This window comes from Staurois parvus, unplaced genomic scaffold (genome assembly GCF_062004578.1).
Source record: "Staurois parvus isolate SC_StPar_1 unplaced genomic scaffold, SC_StPar_1.0 ptg000104l, whole genome shotgun sequence".
NCBI classification, from domain to species: domain Eukaryota; kingdom Metazoa; phylum Chordata; class Amphibia; order Anura; family Ranidae; genus Staurois; species Staurois parvus.
This window is the reverse complement of record NW_028317900.1, coordinates 9,366,759-9,385,794: the sequence shown is the minus strand read 5'-3', so window position 1 is coordinate 9,385,794 and position 19,036 is coordinate 9,366,759. Positions and strand designations below refer to the sequence as shown.

Here is a 19,036-nt window from a genome sequence, read left to right as displayed (position 1 = left end):
TGTAATGTAAGTGGTAAGCATATGTTTTGTAACTTTAAAAGCTAATAAACTTTACCTGTTAAAAAAAAAAATGCATTAATTAAAACAAAAATGTACTTTTTAAACACGATGCTCAGAAATGTATTGTATTCAGTATTCTGAATTCAAATGTTAATTTACAAATTTCCATTCAAAGAAGGGAATATGAATGACAATCCACAAAATAAAAAAAAAGACATTTCATTGTTCAACCCCAGTGACTTATTCTATATTTCAATCACAATGTCAGTGGCACTGTCTGCTTTTTAATCTGCTGTTGCATAGGCAAGGCAGAAACAAATCGCCTAAAATAAATGAGCATTTAGCTAGTCTCACAAAACATATATGTGCTAGGGATCTCATCTGTATTCATAAACTACATTAACATTTTTGTACTAATGGATGCAGAACCATATTGTCTATCTTCTACCCTGAGGTCATAAAAAAAAATGAGCAAGTGTTCCTTTCATATTACCTTGTAGTTCCTTCCATGCTTGTCCAACAGGGAAATGATAGAGCGAATGTGTCCTTTCTCTATTAAGTTTAAAGCCTCTGGGCTTTCAATCAAGATACTGTGCAGAACCTCCAAAATTCCTTTAGCAAGACAAGAAAAAAAAGTTGTATAAATGACCTTTGTATTGTGCTGTGGTGTATTTTGACACCAGTTTGACAGAAGCTTTGCATCCCTACCCTGAACTGTTAATAAGATTCCTACATAAAACATGTTGAACCAGTCGCTGCCACTTCAAACTGAAAACTGCTGTACAAGAACAGACAGGAGTCAGGTTAATATAAAGTTTTGTACTGCTGGTAACTGTGTAATGCTGTGACTAGGCATAGTTTGTTATAGATCTATTCCAAATCTAGTTATACAAGAATGTACTCCATTATTATTAAAGTAGTTGCTCTACCTTTAAAAAATGCACCTAAAACTATTTAGACCTAATAACCACAGGCATGAAACTTATGGTATTGCTAATTAAAATGTAGTGGATTGTATCAATGTCAAACATATTTTAGGAAAAAAATATTTTTGTATTTAAAGCTCATCTTCAGTGAAACTGTATTTTCTTAGTTTTGGGTAGTATAAAGAAGGACACAGGGCACCCACTACTTTCCTGACAACAACATGTCAGCACAGCTGGGTAAGGGCCCTGCCCCCCATGCTTCCAGGACCTAACTCATAAATGTGAGCGCACCTGCAGCCTTAATGTTCCTCTTTTTTCCTCCCATGTGCAGGATCTAAGTGTGCTCCTCTACCTGGCTGGTCAAAAGAGCTGTCTGTCCATCCATGCGTGTGGATTTCAGCTGGACACGGTCCCTGGTGTACCGGCTAAAGGACCCATATACCAGGGAGCCCTGCTGCTGGTCCTCGGGCGGCTTTTATAACGGCTAACTGCCTTATCTGGGGTCCACTGGGTCCATGTGAAGTGGGCAGCGGTGTAAGCAGAGTCTCTAGGCACGCATGCCAGTGTTTACAGTCGGATGGCGGAGGTTGGGTGAGCTATATGTAAAAATGCTTTGTATCCAAATGAATGCTGCATTGCTGGCTATTGTTGTGCCTTGCTCCCTGCAGCTGCTGTGCATACCCTGAGCTCTGCCACAGATAATACTTTGCATAACAGGTGCACAAAGTAATACTTTGTCTGTTCACACATGGCATTACCTGTTGGTTGCTTCTCATATTTGCTTTACTATTTTGCCATTATGCCAACCCCCTCTAAAGATCAGCATTCCCAGAGAAGGTAGAGGAGTCGCCTGTGGATGACTACTGTAGCCAGCATTGCCTGTTGTAGTATAGGATATCCCTTTAATATTTGTTTGTGGTCTCCAGTTTCTCAAAAACTGTCAGGGCAAGGTTTGGTTCATTAACCACATGGTGACTTCAGGGCTATGGTTGGAAGCTGAAGTATTGGCATCCCTCTAGCAGTGGTTAACCCTTTACAGTTGGTTACTAAGCAAGCTATTTTCTACTTCATTAAATTATTGGGTTTTTTTTTCTTTTTTTTTGTTTTAGCTGCTTTAAGTAGCAGGCAAAACCCTGTGAAAGGATTATCTAGTCTGGCGATGAGCAGTCTCAGAGCTTTCCCAAGCAAGACAGCCCTCTTCAGACTTTTCAAAAAAGAAGACAGATAAACATGAATGTAAGTGTTTCACTCACTCTGTGAAGGGGTTATGTGTTCTAACAAGGAGCAGTCTCATAGGCTTCCCAGGTAGAACAGCCTCTTCAGGCTCTCCAAAGGGGAAAAGACAAATGGACATGACAATATAAATCTTGCTTTGTTCAAAGCAATCACAAATGAGGATGATGACACCCAACAAGCTGTCATAGAGTGCCTTGCACCTGAACTGACCCTGGCCTGTTTATTGACAATGCCTCTGCCTATTGTCTTGATTATTTATCAACCACGTTTCTGCTTTACGCCTGCACTGACCTGGTCCTGTTAATAGACCATATTTTTTGTCTGCCGCTTGTGTTATTTCGCCCTGCTACTGTAGTAGTGGGATTCAAGATAACACAGGGGTCTCACATATGTGAGGGGCTTCAGAGTAGTAATGTTCCGAGAACAGAAAACCAATTTTTGGTTCTCTATGGGATTTTCCAAGATCAGGGTCTTCGTCTGAAGGCTTTGCAGAGATGGGTGGGACAAAACATCTACCTATGTGCCCAGGTCTTACCTGACCAAGGCCCTAAGCCTGATGTTACTGCCTGCTATCTGGACCAATACTTTGGCTTTGCTGACCATATCTCTGCCTGCTGTGTGTATTGACCCAGGACTTTGTATGGACCATGTTCCTTCCTGCTGCCTGGACCAATATTTTGGCTGAGCTGACCATATCTCTGTCTGCTGCCTGTAATGACCCAGGACTTTTTAAAAACCATATTCCTGCATGCTGTCTGGATGATTCCTTTGGCTGTTACTGACCACATCTCTGCCTACTTCCTGGACCAATGCTCTCCTCTGTGGACAACTGCTCTACTATAACCACAGGTAATCTTTTATTTAACCTTTGTTTAGCTAGGCTGTGTAAACATTTTACACATGTGGTATCCCCATGCTCAGCACGAGTAGCAAAATATATTTTGGGGTGTAATTGTTGCTATGTCAATGCTTTGTTTTAGAAATATCTTATAAATTGACAACTTTGTGTAAAAAAATGTAATTTTCAAAATACCCATTATGCCTTATAAGATATATGTCGGGGTGTTTTCTTTCCAAAATGGGGTCATTTTGTGGGTGTTTCCACTGTCCTGGTGCTCCAGGGCCTTCAAAAATATGATAGGTAGGCAAGATGTGTAATTTATGTCCCTATAACGCCTGTAGGTGCTACTTGGATGGTGGGCCCCTTTATGTGGACAGGTTGTGTAAAAGTCTCACATATAGTATTGATATACCCAGGGCAAGTAGCAGAATGTATTTTGGAGTTTAATTCTTTCTATAGCCATGCTTTGTTTTAGAGATATTTTATAAATTAACAACTTAGCAAAATGTGTTTTGGGGTGTAATTGCAAGCCTGCCTATGTTTGTGAGAAATAACTTGGCAATATGACAATTTGAGTTAAAAAAAAAAAATTTCTTCAAGAATTGTGGGAAAAAATTCCAAAAACTCACCATGCCTCTTACTAAATACCTTGGACTGTCTACTTTCCAAAAAGGGGTCATTTAGGGGGTATTTTTACTGTCTTGACATTTCAGGGCCTCAAGAAATGAAATAGGCAGTAAGTATACCTGGTTTGATCAAATTTCAGTGATACGTAGCATTAGACTCTATAACTTTAACACAGACTAAATAATATACACTAATTTGGGTTATTTTTACCAAAAATATGTAGCAGTATAAACGTTGACCTAAATTTATGATAAAAAAATTACTTAATTTCAAAATGTTATAATAGAAACTAAAAGAACGTGTTTTTTTTTTTCAAAATGTTCGCACTTTTCCTTATATTGCAAAAAATACAAAAAAAACCAGTGGTGATTAAATATCATCAAAAGTAAGCTCTATTTAAGTGAAAAAAATGATAAAAAATTTTGTTGGGGTACACTGAAGCGTGACTGAGTAATTGTAATTTAAACTGTGAGAGAACTGAAAGCTGAAAATTGGTATTGGCAGGAAGAGGGTAAAAGTGCCCTGTATTGAAGTGGTTAATATTGTCTAAATATTGTTTCTGTGTACATACTGGTTTGCACTCAGAAACCAAAACAATATGGTAGCAGCACATGAGAGCGCACTATTGCAGCACAGTGGCATGTATGCCCTTAAAGGAAAAGCATTCCGGAAACAGGGCAACAGAAGCCACCAGCACTGGATGAGGACCTTGGCTGATACAGGTAAAAGATGATTCTTGATAAAAAATGAAACTGTGTGGACATACCTGAAGAAGACTCAAGACGCTCTAGCTTACTAATAAGCCAATCAAGATTATTGGAAAATTGTGCGCAGTTACTTCTGTTTCCACGAATCAGGGCAGCTAAAAGAACAAAAATAATATTACTGAAAACAAGACAAACATAAAAGAAATAAAAGATTGCATAATAAGCAACATCCTTTTCCACTGTATACCAGTAATGACTAGAAGGGTTCGACAATTAAAAAAAAAATAAACATCAATGCAGCCTGTAAAAATCTGCAGGAGCAGAGAATTACAGTTTCATGATACATACAGTTGGTTCATATACAGTATTTGGTGAAAAAGAACAGATTCTGTCAAAAAACAGCTTCTAGTACATATAAAAGGTAACAAACACCCATCTCCAAAAAAAGAAAGGCTGATAATCACTAAAACCTGGCTAACATCTTTCAACGGTCTTGGAGCCTCTTTATCAGAGTTATCATCACAAATGAGTCCTTTTATAGCGTTTGCATATTATTTTATCCTTTATGTTTCCAAAGCAAGAAACATACAGTAGATTCATAACTGCTTTAAGACCATGGCTATATGCTCCTTGATGAAAAGACTCTACTAAAATTAGATCAAAACAACTGATATGATCACATAAGAAATTAACCTTGCTTTTGGTTCATTATATTTCAACAACAATATGATGTAATTTACAGACTTTTATGTTTGCGTTCTATTTTATCATTTTATTTAGACCTGATGAAGGCACATGACCCTTAAAACCTATTGATTAAGCTTCTTATGGTCAAAATATAGAGTAAGGATGGACATTTTATTTTTTTGTGTGTTGTGTACTCGGCTGGCCCACACAGGATACCCCCCTTTCACCCCAGACAAGCCTCTCCCTTTCTCCCTTTAATTCCTCTCTGCTGCCCACCATGGATTTTAGGCAGATTACCTGGACACTGTCCCCATCTCTCTTACCCTTTACCCATCTTGGATTCTGGAATACCTTACTCCTTCTACCACACCCCCATCTAGTCATACTTCTTCGTAGGTAGTATTGTGTTTCTGATGGAGCTTCTCCAAGCTTACAGTTACCGATGCCTTTTAGCTTAAAACGGAGTTCCACCCAAAAGGGGAAGTTCCGCTTTAAAGAATGGTCCCACGCTTCCCATTAAGGATTGGCACCTTTGGGGAGCAGGGGGGGAGGACGGGTACTTGAATTTGACAGGTACCCGCTCCCACTTCCGTTGCGATCACCTATGCGATCAGAAACAGAAGTTGTCCTCCTACCCTCCCTCTCCTAAGTCTTGTGGCACAGGTGACAGGTTCCAGAAGACGACGGGGCCATTCAGGAAGCGCAGTGCTATTCACGCATGCACAGTGGGCACCCAGCTGTGAGGCCACAAGCTGTCACAGCCGGGTGCCCACACTGAAGATGCCGGCGCCTGAAATACAGGACGGCTGGTGAAACGGGCTACAGCGGGGGCAACGCGGGATCATGGGACAGGTGAGTGGCTGTTTTTTAAAAGTCAGCAGCTACAGTTTTTGTAGCTGCTAACTTTTATTTATTTACAGAGTGAGTGGAACTCCGCTTTAAGATGTCATTTTCAGTGTCATCTCTACTTTATTCGGTGGACCTATTCCTATTGTTTTCTTGCCTCTGTAACCTTACTGATGTTGCATTTTTTTCTATATGCAAATGTTTTAGATACCTGATAGCAGTACTCAAAAACCCAATAAAATGTTTTTGTGAAACAAAATATAGAGTAAGCAAGGTGGAAGCATGGGAGTGCACACAAGTTGCAAGCAAGTCCAATAGTCCAATATTTATTAATATCAGCAGACATCAAAAAAGAAACCAGTGCATTTCAGGTGGCCAGTAAAGCAGCCTTTAATGGTGATCAGAAGCTGGGAAGCTCAAAAAGCTGCTGGTCAAGAATCTGGGTGGATCCCAACTTTAAAGTCAGGATCTTTCCACGGCCTGGACCAGTTCAATGAAGTCAGCCGACATTAGGCTTAAGCCCACTGTCGGCTGAAAACGGGTCACAGGAGTGCAGAAATAAGTGCATTCCTGTGACCTAATAGAGTTTTGGCCTTACTCCGCCTTTAAATCCTTACACTTGCCCATCTTTCTACTTTTAACACATCAACCTCAGGGACAACATGTTCAATTGCTGCCTAATATATCCCACCCACGTTTAGGTGTCATTGTAATCCATGTTATTCACTTTACCTGTCAGCAGTCATTAATGTTATGGCTGATCAGTGTATTTTAGGACTTTAGCTGGTATTGTTAAAAACCTAGTGGACTTGCTTGGAACTCGTGTGGCACTTCCATCCTTCCACCTTATATACTATTTACATTCCAATTACCCATCTGCACCTAGCGCCATCTTGAAAACTGTTTTTTCCCTAGGATATTGCAACTTGCTAACCTCAACCCTAATAGCGATTCAGCTTATTAGGGTCCAGTGCTTCAACAACTACTTTATGTCTGCTGATCAAAATACAGGCTCTCATATTTAGAAAACACTGTGTGTGTTGAAGTGTGTTATAATAAATGCAGCTGCAAGCACCTACTCAGTATAGCATCTCGCACTAGCAAAAGGATGCTGTACATTGTTAAATTGTTGTTGCACTCCAGCAACACATTTCACTTTCAGGACAAACAGTAGACAGGATTGCAAGTTTTCATCATTTTATAAATTGTCAGGTACAAAAAAAAATGTGACCCTCTTCAAGGTAGTCTCTAAAATAATTTATTTTGATAGGAAGTGAAATATTAATCCCTCTTAAAAAAAAAAAAAACTTTAAAATTATGTCTAAGTAAAGTTGAAAGCACTGCTATTCATGCAGTGCAGCTCTTACCGTAACCAGAGGTCAGACATACCTCCATTTTTCTTCTTTTCCCCACTACTGCAGATTGATGCACAGCTGTGGGACTGCAAGAAGCAGCCATCAGTGCTTAGAAAACCATTATCAATTAAATTAATAATAGGAAAATGTGTTTAACAGCAGTACAGGTGCCCCTAAAATAGGCTTTTACATGGGCTCTTATAAAACTGGAAGGTTGTGCAAGGATTATAGGCCCCCGACAAATTCATTTTTATGGGAGGGTGGAGATGTGGGATGCATGAACCCTGATTTTTACGATGCAAGTCAGCAATGCATAATCAGATTGCTTGACAGAAAAATGCTTGGTTAATACCTGTTCAGTTCAGTGAAATCCTTAAAGGATAGGCTTTTAACAAAAAATAATAAATACATATCTTTTGCAGGTAGAAAAAGTGCTTTTTGTTTTTTTTTTAGTTTCTGGAGCCTCTAAAGCATAGTACCAGTGATCAGCAGAACGCTGGTGCCATGCAGGTCTCCTGCAGACCTGTCAGTGTTTCTGTGTGCCAATAATTTTTGCAAGCAAGCAGATACAGTACTTACTGACAGGAAGACTCGATGAACTACCACGGCGCTCTACTGTGCCGTGGTAGTTCATTGAGAACTACAAGCCGACAGCCACAAAGGGGGACTTGTAGTTCACTCATTCACAGAATAATGTGAATGAGTGACGTGGCCGGGTGGGTAGAGCCCCACCTTGCCGCATTCCTTTAAAATTGTGCTAGCTAGCAGGGAGAGAAGATCCACTGCTAGCTGTCACAGTGGGGGATTGGGGGGTGCAGGGGCCGGTCCATTCGTAACATGGTACACCCTGAAAATGGGTGTAACATGTAACGAAAGATGAACTTATCCTTTACAATCTATCCTTGATTTTAGGGACTTACTTAGACTTCACAAAGCCCCTGGCTCTCCTATAAAAGTTATAAAGTTAGTAAAAGGCAAAAGAGTAGGGCCTCGTTGAAGTATATTGTCCAAGTAGAAGTTCAATCAATGCTGGCCATGGCTCAGAGAACCCTGCCTGTCCACCTCTGATCCCTGCATGTTCACCTGCCATTTCCTTAACGTATCTTGCTTGTTTCATGGCAGATAATAATGCCAAAATCCCTATCTTAACCTGTAAAGAGAATTATGTGTACAATATAGCATGCAACTATGGTTTTTTGCAGTTAGCTATTAAACCTAAAGTTACCGGCAAGCACCAAAAACTGCATGTTTTTAAAGTGATCACTTACCTAGCAATTCATAGAAGAGGTTCAGTATTTCTTTCCATGCTGGCCCAGCTTTTTCTCCAATAATTTCAGCAAAGTGTGCCGCACTGCTGTACACATTTAGGCGATCAATGCAATTTAGTACTAAAGCCAACATTCCCTAAAGAAGAAGCAGAAATGTCAATTGTTGGAACAGCAAATGGATTAATCAAATAATAATTGAATTCTGTGCAGTGGAAAGGATCAATAAGAGGGCATTTAACTTTCTGCTAATTACTGAAATTGTAATCGTACCCCTTTCAATTTTCTCCTATGCTCCCAATAGTTCACAGTACAAAATGTTCTATGAGACACATACTTAAATAAACTGTTAAAAAGTGTTTGCATCTAAAAAAAGGCCTATAACAATTTAACTATCCATATGGCGTAATTATGCATCTAACAGTTATTTACATATAAAACATTATAGGAAAAAAAGGAATTGTGCATGACCACTCCCCTTCCTCGGGATAAAAAGAGGAAAAGCAGAATATACATACACCATGCGATATAGGCATGTACCTTCAGGTGGTTGGACACTGGCAAAGCTTTAGAGAACAAGCCCCCTAGAAACTTCCTTTATAACCCTACCCAACTCCATGAGTCCTCAGTTTTGTAACAAGCAATGAATAGTAAATTAAGGAATGGAAGGGAGGGTAGCCTGTGTGCTGTACTGTACTCCCAGATATGGAATTTACAGGTAAGTAAAAGTTACTCTTATTTTAAACATACACGGGCAGAATATTCATACACCATGGGACTTTCCCAAGCAATTAATAGGAAGGGTGGGCAACAATGAGGTAAAGAGAACTGTTCCAACAGGCCCACAACAAGGGTCAAAAGACCCAACCTCAGAAAGCCACTGCGAGAACCTTGCAGCCAAAAGTTGTATCAGCAGATGATCAAATGTCCACCTGGTAAAACTTTGAAAACTTTCAAAAAGCATAAAAAAAAGACCAGGTGGTGGCTTTACACAACTGGGCTTGTTGCCAAACTGCTCATTCAACACCCATCGATCTGGTGGAATGAGCACAGGAGGAGATTTCTTTTGAGAATGTAGGCTCCTGCAGTCAGATTTTCCATCGTGCAGTGGTGGACTTTGAACAGGACACAAAAAATCTAATTGGAGCATTAACCTTGAGGATTACAATAGTAGCACACCCAAAATAACGAAACAAAATTTCATCCAAAATTCAAATCAAATTCTAATCAAATCGAATTTGATTAGAGTAGAATAAAATAGAATAGAAAATACAGAAATAGAATAGAAAATAAAATAATAGAATAGAGTAAAACAGAACAGAATAAAATAGAATAGAAAATAACATAATAGAATAGAACATAGAATAGAAAAGAATAGAGTAAAACAGAACAGAATAGAATAGAATATAAAATAAAATAAAAGAATAGAATAAAGTAAAAAAGAATAGAAAATAAGGGAATAGCATAGAATAAAATAGAATAGAAAATAAAGACTAGAAAAGAAAATAATAGAATAAAACAGAATAGACTAGAGTAAAGCAGAACAGAATAGAATAGAAAGTAAAATAATAGAATAAAATAGAATAGAAAATAAAGGAATAGACGAGAAAATAATAGAACAGATTAGAATAGAATAGAAAACATTCAAAAATAAAAGAATACAAAGAAGAAACATAATAATAGAATAGCATATAATAAAATAGAAAGAATATACCCATCTTCCAAACTGCAAATTATGAATAGAACAAATTTGAATTTGAATAGAATAGAAACAAACTGAATAGAAACAAATAGAATAGAAAAGAATAGAATAAAATAGAATACAACTGTCTTCCAAAATTTAAATTTAAGATAGAATAAATTTGAATTAGAATAGAATAGATTAGGATAGAAAAGAAAATAATAGAATAGAATAAAATAGAATAGAAAAAAGAATAAAATAGAATAAAACAGAAAGAACTGTCTTCCGAAATTTGAATTTCAAACAGAATAGAAAAGAATAGACTAGAAAATAAAATAATAGAATAGAACAGATTAGGATAGAACAGAAAAGAATATAATAAAATAGAAAAAAATAGAACAAAATAAAATAGAATATAACCGTCTTCTGAAATTCGAATTTCAAATGGAACAAATTTGAATTTGAATAGAATAGATTAGAATAGAAAAGAATACATTAGAATAGAATAGAAAAAACAATAGAATAGAATGGAATAGAAAAGATTAGAACAGAAATAAAAGAATAAAATAGGAATGAATAGAATAGAAAAAACAATAGAATGGAATAAAATAGAATATAACCGTCTTCCAAAATTAGAATTTCGAATGGAATAAATAATAATGCTAATTCTAATTTTTTGAATTCGGTGGAATTGAATTCAATTCAACTGAATTTGGAAAATTTGAATCAAATTTGAAAATGAATTATTGAAATGAACCTAAGCGAATTTCGAAAACAAATTTAACTAATTTAACCACATAAAATTATTTAAATAATGAATCGAAGCAAAATAATGTTTTCATTCTGCACATGTCTAGTGACTGTGGAATTATCATGGCGTCTCAGGTTAGAGCTAGAGGATCCCTGGTTCTGGCAACAGAGGCAGTTTGTTGTTCATTTCAGAAGCTAAGATGTTCACATGTGGAATCCCCCATTGTTTACATATTAGATTGAAGACACCTGGATGAAGGGCACAATCCCACTGATCAAGGTGATGGCAGCTGAGATAATCCACTTTCCAGTTGTCCACTCCTGGAATGTGGACCGCAGAGATCAGACAGTGAATGAGTTTCCAAAAGACATTCTAGTTCACTACCTTCAAGGCAGCCAGACCTCTGGTGCTCCTTTGATGGTCGATGTAGGCAACTGCCATGATATTTTCTGACTGTACCCTACAGAAGGGGGGGGGGGAGGGGGGCAGTGATGCAGGACCAAACTGATTGCTCTGAGCTCCAAGACATTGATGGGAAGCTTAGCGTCTCTTAGTGATCATGTTCCATGCATTGTTAGGGATTGGAACACTCCTTTGCTTAAGAGACTGAGAGTGTTTGTTGTGATAACTTTCATGTGATAGGGAAGGAAGGACTTCCCCACTGTTAGGCCTGGGGTGGTGATCCACCAAGATAAAGAGTTCCTTACTTGGCTGGACAGGAGCATTGGCAAACTGAGAGGAGCTTGCTTGTTCCAGGCTATCAAGATATTTTGTTGGAGAGTTCTTGAATGAAATTGGGTGAATGTTACTTGCTTCGAATGAGGCTTCCATTAGGCCCAGAGTTCTAATGGAGAATCTGAATTTGGGATGTCTCTAAGATTTCAAGACTCAGGCATGTGCTCTTAGAGAAAATGCATTCCAAGCAAAGGGAAGGCTGAAGATAAATTTTCTTTTAAATTGAACACTCAACCAACAGCCAGGAGCATCTGAAGTGGATATTTTCTAATAGCTACAAAGGAAATGAGTCCTTCAGAAGATGGTTGCCCATACAGCATGTGACATAGATGCCATGAATTCTGAGGTCAAGCAAAGGCGCTAAGACCCTTGTGAACACTTTGACAGCAGACGATAGGACCAAGGGCAATGTGACAAACTGGAAGTGGTTGTCTGCCAATGCAAAGTGCAGAAAGCACTGATGAGGTGAGTAAATGGGAACATGTATATAGGCATCTTGGATGTCCACATATGCCATATTTCCCCTAGTATCAGAGAGGCAATTATTGATCTTGAGGGACCCATGCGAAACTTTGGCATTTGAAGGAATTTGTTGAGAGATTTTAAATCTAGAATTTGAGGAATACCCTCATTTGGCTTTGGTGCAGTTAACAGGTTTAAATAAAATCTTTTGAACTTGTCTTCTGGTGGTACTGGCACAATGGCACCCTGGCAAAAAGGAAGGTTTGTGGCATTTTACAAATATAACTGTCCTTGGGCAGTTTAATGTGAAAGAAGAAGCGGTGAGGTTTGGAACTCTATTCTGTACCCCTTTGAAACCAATTGTTGAACCAATGGGTCTGGGACATCTTTTACCAGAGAAAGACAAACAGCCCCAACATAAAACAAGATTGAGAATCATCAGATCCAAGCTGCGCTACCATACAACGTTACTCCCAATCCACGTTGGGAAGTAACGCTGTATGGTAGCGCAGCTTGGATCTGGTGACTCTCAATCTTGTTTTATGGTGTTTTTATTAGCTTATACATGTGAGTGCATTACCTCTTAATAAAAATATATTTATTACATACCGTATATACTCGAGTATAAGCCGAGTTTTTCAGCACATTTTTTGCTGAAAAACGGCCCCCTCGGCTTATACTCGAGTCAACGTCAAGGGGGGCGCGTACAGGGGTGGGCAGAGGGCTGCTGTCTCTTACCTGGCTCCCACGATGATCCATCCAGGAAGCGCTGCTCTTTCCGTCACTCCAGGCCACTCCCTCACTCCTGCCGCTCGGCTCCGCCTCCTCACCGGTGATTGGCCGCCAGAACTGTAGCTCAGGAAAGGTACACAGGCGGCCAATCACGGGCGAGGAGGCGGAGCCAAGCGGACCCGCGAAAATCGAGTGAGCGAAAAGCCAGTAAGTGTGCAGTGCAGAGGTGCTGCTGCAACCACATATGCTGGCTGCAGCACCATACTGCAACAGGGGTCAGCAAGTGTCATTGGTGACAGTGGGAGGAATAGTGCCGCATCATTGGTGTCACTGATACTAATGATGGGGCATTATTCCTCCCACTGACACCAACGATGGGGCACTATTCCTCCCACTGACACCAATGATGGGGCACTATTCCTCCCACTGATATTAATGATGGGGCACTATTCCTCCCACTGACACCAATGATGGGGCACTATTCCTTCCACTGACACCAATGATGGGGCACTATTCCTCCCACTGATACCAATGATGGGGCACTATTCCTCCCACTGACACCAATGATGGGGCACTATTTCTCCCACTGATACCAATGATGGGGCACTATTCTTCCCACTGACACCAATGATGGGGCACTATTCCTCCCACTGATACCAATGATGGGGCACTATTCCTCCCACTGACACCAATGATGGGGCACTATTCCTCCCACTGATACTAATGATGGGGCTTAAACTCGAGTCAATAGTTTTTCCCAGTTTTTTGTGGTAAAATTAGGTACCTTGGCTTATATTCGGGTCGGCTTATACTCGAGTATATATGGCACTGCACCATCAGAGTGTCCTTTGTTTCCTCTACTAAGGGTAGAAATCTCTGACTTCCAACCTCCTTAACCACTAGGGGACCACCCGCAGTACATATACTGCTACAAGGCGGCCCCTGTGCACAGGATCACGTATATAAACGTGATCCTGCATTCCGGGGTAGGGGCGTGAGTGAGGCGTATGGCCGCCCTACCTGCGGCACCGGTCGCGGACACAGGTGTCAATCACTGGGTCCTGGCTGGTGATTTCCGCCGAAGCCCGGCGATTGCCAGCAATCACTGACAGAGAAGAAGGCTGCATTGTTTTCAATGGAGCTTTCCGCACACTGTTCCAGGATCGCTGGACACAGCCTCCCAGTAAAACACTCCCCTCACACAGTTAACCCTTTGATTGTCTCCAAAAGTTAACCTCTTCCTCCTCAGTGCCATTTGTACAGTGTCAGTGTTTTTTTTTTGCACTGATCACTGTATTGGTGTCACTGGGGATGTCAGTGACCCCAATCAGTTCCCCCCCAGTGTCAGAATGTCCGCCGCAGTCCCACCATAAGTCGCTGATCGCCACCATAAGTCGCTGATCGCCACTATTATTAGCATAGAAAAAAAATCCAGTATATATACTGCCATTTGTAAACAATATTTGTAAACGATGTCGCAAAATACATTTTGGCCGAAATTTATGACGAAATTTGATTTTTAAATTTTTTTACTGGACATGTTTTATAGCAAAAAGTCCAAAATATTATTTTTTTCCTCAAAATTGTCAGCCTTTTTTTTTTATAGCGCAAAAAATAAAAAACGCACAGGCGATCAAATACCACCAAAAGAAAGCCCAAATCGTGGGGAAAAAAGGATGTAAATTTAATTTTGGTGCAGTGTTGCATGACCACGCAATTGTCAGTTAAATTGACACAGCGCCGTAACACAAACCGCTTATGTAACTGCTTCCTGACCACCCTATAGCAGAAATACTGCTACAGGGCGGCACAGGTGTACAATATCACATATATATATATATACGTGATCCGTGCTCCCGTAGTTTTCACGCCCCTCCCAGATGGAGTCAGATTGCCCGTCAGTACACCAGTAATCACATTTAACCCCTTGATTGCCAGGAAGACGTTCACACACAATAAACCTCCATTTCTAATATAGTGTCTGAATGGATCAATATGTTTGATCAGATCAGCACTATACCAGCGATCACATTAGTATAGTGTCCCCAAAAATTCAGCATTAGCGGGATCAGCCCCGGCACCTGCCAGCACCTGCGTTTAGCCCCTACGCTTACTCCCCCCCCCCTCCCCCAGCAAGTGCAGTGTCAGTAGGTCACTGTCACTTGATACATTGTACATTGTACACAAAACCTCAATGTTCGTAGAATGAGGCCTGATCTCTGTTAGCAGGGAAATGGGGGAGGTGGGAAATTTTAATGGTTATACCTGGATGATGCCTACAGCTGCAGGCATCATCCTGGTATCATTTTTTTTTCACCTGGTGATCGGATTTTATGTAAAAGCAATCCTAGTGGCTAATTAGCTGCAGGGTTGCTTTTACAAGCAGCAGGAGACAGTGCCCCACCTCCCCCGCTGCCTTCCACGGCCTTCTTGGGCAGTCCCGTGCCATCAGGGGAACCTGAGAATGCAGCCGGTGTTTCTGCCAGCTGACCATAGAGCTGATTGGAGACCAGAATGGTGCCAATCATCTCTATAGCCTAAGAAATCAGAAGCTACGAGCATTTCACCACTTCAGATTTGCAGGATATAAACAGCGCCATTTGTAAATTGGGAAAGCATCTGATCACACCAATCTTGGTTTGATTAGATAATGTAAGGGCAGAGGAGATATCTAGAGTCTGATAGAACCCAGATTTTTGAAAAAAGAATATATGACAATGCCCATTGAAGTTATAGGGGATATTTGCATTCCCTGTGATAGCATTAAAAGTAATAAAAAAAGAAAAAAAAATTAGGGGACAGTGTAAAAATAATTTAAAAAATCAAAATAACTTAACCCCCCCCCCCCGGGCGTGCGCACCTGCATTCATGAGTGTTGACCCTGTGCCAGTATGGAAACAGCGGTTGCACCATGCATGTGAGGTATCGCCACGAACGTCAGATTAAGGGCAATATTTCTAACACTAGACCTCCTCTGTAAATTTAAAATGGTAGCTTGTAAAGGTTTTTAAAACGTTGCCTATGGATATTAAAAATGTATGCATTTTGTCGCCATTGCACGGGCATGTGCAGTTTTAAAGCAGTCATGTTTGGTATCTATTTACTCGGCATACCATCATCTTTTATATTTTCCCAAATAATTGGCCAATATATTGTGTTTTTGTGCATTAAAAGTAAAAAAAGTGTATTTTTTTTTTAAAATTGCGTTTAAAAAAATCGCTGCGCGAGTACTATGTGACATAAAAAATTGCAGCACCCACCATTTTATTCACTAGGGTGTTTGCTTTAAAAAATATATAATGTTTGGGGTTTAAATTAATTTCCTAGCAAAAAATGCAGATTTTTTTCATGTGAACAAAAAGTGTCAGAAAAGGCTTGGTCTTCAGGTGGTTAGAAGAGTGAATGATGTGGGCATAAATGCCCCCACCTCCCAAAACGGCCCCTTTTGGAAAGTAGACTCCCCAAACTAATTGCTGAGAGGCATGTTGAATCAATAGAAGAATTAACTTTTTTACCACAAGTTTTTGGAAAATGACAAACAAAAAAATATTTTTTTTTTACACAAAATTGTCACTTAAATGATTTATTGCTGACACATGCCATGGGTATATGTGGAATTACTCCCCAAAATACATTCTGCTACTTCTCCTGAGTATAAGGGTACCACATGTGAGAGACTTTTTGGCAGTCTAGCCAAGTACAGGACCCCAATATCCAATTCCTCATTACACTTCTGGACTACCTATTACAGTTTTGGAGGCCCTGAAATGCGAGGATAGCACCAAACCCCCCCAAATGACCACTTTTTGGAAAGTAGACACCCCAAGGAATTTGATAAGAAGCATGGTAAGTATTTTGCAGATCTCGTTTGTTGTCACACGTTTTTGGAAAATGAAGAAAAAAAACAAAAACATATTTTTTCTTTTCTTTTTTTATATTTCAAAACCTTGTGAGAAAAAATGAGATCTGCAAAATACTAATTATGCCTCTTTTTAAATTCCTTGGGGTGTCTACTTTCCAAAAAGGGGTCATTTGGGGGGGGTTGGTGCTATCCTGGCATTTCAGGTCCTTCGAAACTCTGATAGGTAGTGAGGAAGTGAAATGAGGAAGTTACGCACCTTCAGGCTTTCAAAGTGGTCATTGGATTTCAGGCTCCTGTATGTGGCTAGGCTCCCAAAAAGTCTCACACGAGTGGTATCCGCATACTCGGTAGAAGTAGCAGAATGTATTTTAGGGTGTATTTCCACATATGCCCATGGCTTGTGCAAGAAATATATAATTTAAATGACAACTTTATGTAAAAAAAAAAGTTTTTGTCATTTTCCAGAAATTTGTGGAAAAAAAATAAATCTTCCATGGACTCAATATGGTTCTCAGCAGATAGCTTAGGGTGTCTACTTTCCGAAAAGGGGTCATTTGGGGGTGTTTGTACTGTCCTGGTATTTTAGCACTTCAAGAAATGTGATGAGCAGTCAGAAAGGAAAAGCTGTGTAAATTCCATTATCTATACCATTTGTAGACGCTATAACGTTCACGCAAAGCAATAAATATGCACTTATTGGGATTTTTTTTAACCAAAAACAAGTAGCAGAATACATTTTGGACTAAATTTATGATGAAATTTTAGTTTTTTTGGATATTTTTTATGACAGAAATGAAAATATATTGTTTTTTTTTTTTAAAAAAACATTTTTTTCTCAAAATGTTTTTGCTTATAGCGCCAAAAATAAAAAGCGCACAGGTGATCAAATACCACCAAAATAAAGCTCTATTTTATGAAAAAAAGGACATAAATTTCATTTATGTACCATATTGCATGACTGCGCAATTGTTAAACTAGTGCAGCGCTGTATAGCAAAAAAATGGCGTAAATTGCAGTATCTATACCATAGATTTTAGATGCTATAACTTTCACAAAAAGCAATCAATATACACTTATTGGGATTGTTTTTACCAAAAACATGTGGCAGAATACATTTTGGTCTAAATTTATAACTAACTTTGACTTTACTATATATATTTTATAGCTGAAAGTAAAAAATATTGTTTTTCTTCAAAATTTTCGTCTTTTTTCGTTTATAGCGCAAAAAATAAAAAGCACACAGGTGATCAAATACTACCGAAAGAAAGCTCTATTTGTGTGAAAAAAGGATGTAAATTTTGTTTGGGTGCAGCATTGCATGACTGTGCAATTATCAGTTGAATTAGTGCAGCGCCGAGTAGCAAAAAGAGGCCTGGTCATTAAGGGGGGTAAATCCTCTAGAGGGCAAGTGGTTAAAGGGACCGGTCCCTGTTTTGGCCTGATGTTTTTAAAAGGTGTCTGACCACTTTCATATGGTTGATGATCGGGAGAGTGAAGAGCTGTTTGCCTACTTGGTATTACAAAGCGCAATTCTATTGCTCTGTGGTGAGAGTTCTGTGAGCACTGAGGTGACACTGTCTGCATGTTTCATGGCACTTCCTCTGATGGGTTGGTTTCTGAGCACATGAAGAAGCACAAGTTTGAAGAATTATTATTGAACCACTACTGTTGATTTTGCATTTATGGACTTGCTTTTATGGACACTTCATTCTTATGTTTTGTTTATTATTTAGTTATGCTTTATTTCACTTCATGACACTCATGTTTTATTTATAATTTATTTTATGCTGGGTAAAAAGATACCAAACATGTCACACCTTAAAATTGCATACACCAGTGGAACAGCGCCAAACTATGGTACTTACAAATCTCCACTCAAAGCTTTAGAAGCCTTTACAGGTTACTAGTTTAGAGTTACACAGAAGGTCTGGAGCTAAAATTATTCCTCTCTGACATTTGTGGTGCACCTGTGGTGCGATCGCTGTTCACATATGGACTGGCGCACACTTCCCCGTTTGCAAGTGAGTACATTTTATTATTTATTTTATTTACTTTTTTTTACACTGTCCTTTTTTTGTATCACTTTTATTGCTATCCCAAGGGATGAACAACATCCCTTGTGATAGCACGGGCCATGACAGGTTTTATGGAAAGAAGCTGGTAACTGAAGTGACGAAATCCTTGTTGCTTCCGGTTTCTGACTTCACACAGTAGGAGGAACAACATCAGTTCCTTTCACTGTGTCCAAGAAACCAGATTTTGCTGGTAATTTCTTTACAAGGCTCCCCAGTGCCCCTTGCACCTCCTGTAAAACTAATCCAGT

General features: G+C 39.4%; 1 protein-coding gene across 8 annotated transcripts in view; it reads right to left on the bottom strand.

The window, feature by feature from the left end:
* Nucleotides 1-19,036, bottom strand: part of RYR3 (ryanodine receptor 3) — a 954,561-nt gene that overhangs the window by 607,504 nt on the left and 328,021 nt on the right. For all 8 annotated transcript variants that reach the window (XM_089671311.1, XM_089671312.1, XM_089671314.1 and 5 more), the window contains 3 exons: nucleotides 8,494-8,629; nucleotides 4,397-4,492; nucleotides 494-612 (listed from right to left, as the gene is read on the bottom strand). In XM_089671311.1, coding sequence (XP_089527437.1) covers nucleotides 494-612; nucleotides 4,397-4,492; nucleotides 8,494-8,629 — 351 coding nt within the window. The remainder of the gene's footprint in view (nucleotides 1-493; nucleotides 613-4,396; nucleotides 4,493-8,493; nucleotides 8,630-19,036) is intronic.